Source organism: Trachymyrmex cornetzi, unplaced genomic scaffold, assembly GCF_001594075.2.
Source record: "Trachymyrmex cornetzi isolate Tcor2-1 unplaced genomic scaffold, Tcor1.1 scaffold147, whole genome shotgun sequence".
Lineage (NCBI taxonomy): Eukaryota > Metazoa > Arthropoda > Insecta > Hymenoptera > Formicidae > Trachymyrmex > Trachymyrmex cornetzi.
In genome coordinates this window covers 5,777,561-5,777,870 of record NW_017296059.1, presented here as the reverse complement: position 1 = coordinate 5,777,870, position 310 = coordinate 5,777,561, and the positions used below count along the sequence as shown (strand labels likewise).

Below are 310 nucleotides of genomic sequence, written 5' to 3'. Positions count from 1 at the left end.
GCCGCGGCAGTGGTAGCTACCGCGGATTCCGGTAGCGGTCTCATATCCACCAGCGGTCAGATGTCCGCTGTCACCATGGCTGCAGCCTCGTATCGCGCGGCGCTCAATGTCGCTGCCACGTTGTCTCAGCAACAGCAGCAACAGCCATCTCAGCGACGGCATCATCCTCAGCAGCAGCAGCAGCAACAGCAGCCGCAACAACAACAGCAACAACCACCAACTCATCCTCATCATCATCACCATCATCATAGAAATCATAATCATGTTCCTCATCAGCACCAACAGCAGCAGCAGCAGCAACAGCAGCAGC

At 56.5% G+C, this 310-nt stretch overlaps 1 protein-coding gene across 1 annotated transcript in view; it reads left to right on the top strand.

Annotated features, from left to right (window-relative positions):
* The first annotated feature begins 75 nt into the window (after positions 1 to 75).
* LOC108757595 (ecdysone-induced protein 74EF) overlaps positions 76 to 310 on the top strand; it is a 954-nt gene continuing 719 nt past the window's right edge. The window contains exon 1 of the mRNA XM_018502055.1: positions 76 to 264. Coding sequence (XP_018357557.1) covers positions 76 to 264 — 189 coding nt within the window. The remainder of the gene's footprint in view (positions 265 to 310) is intronic.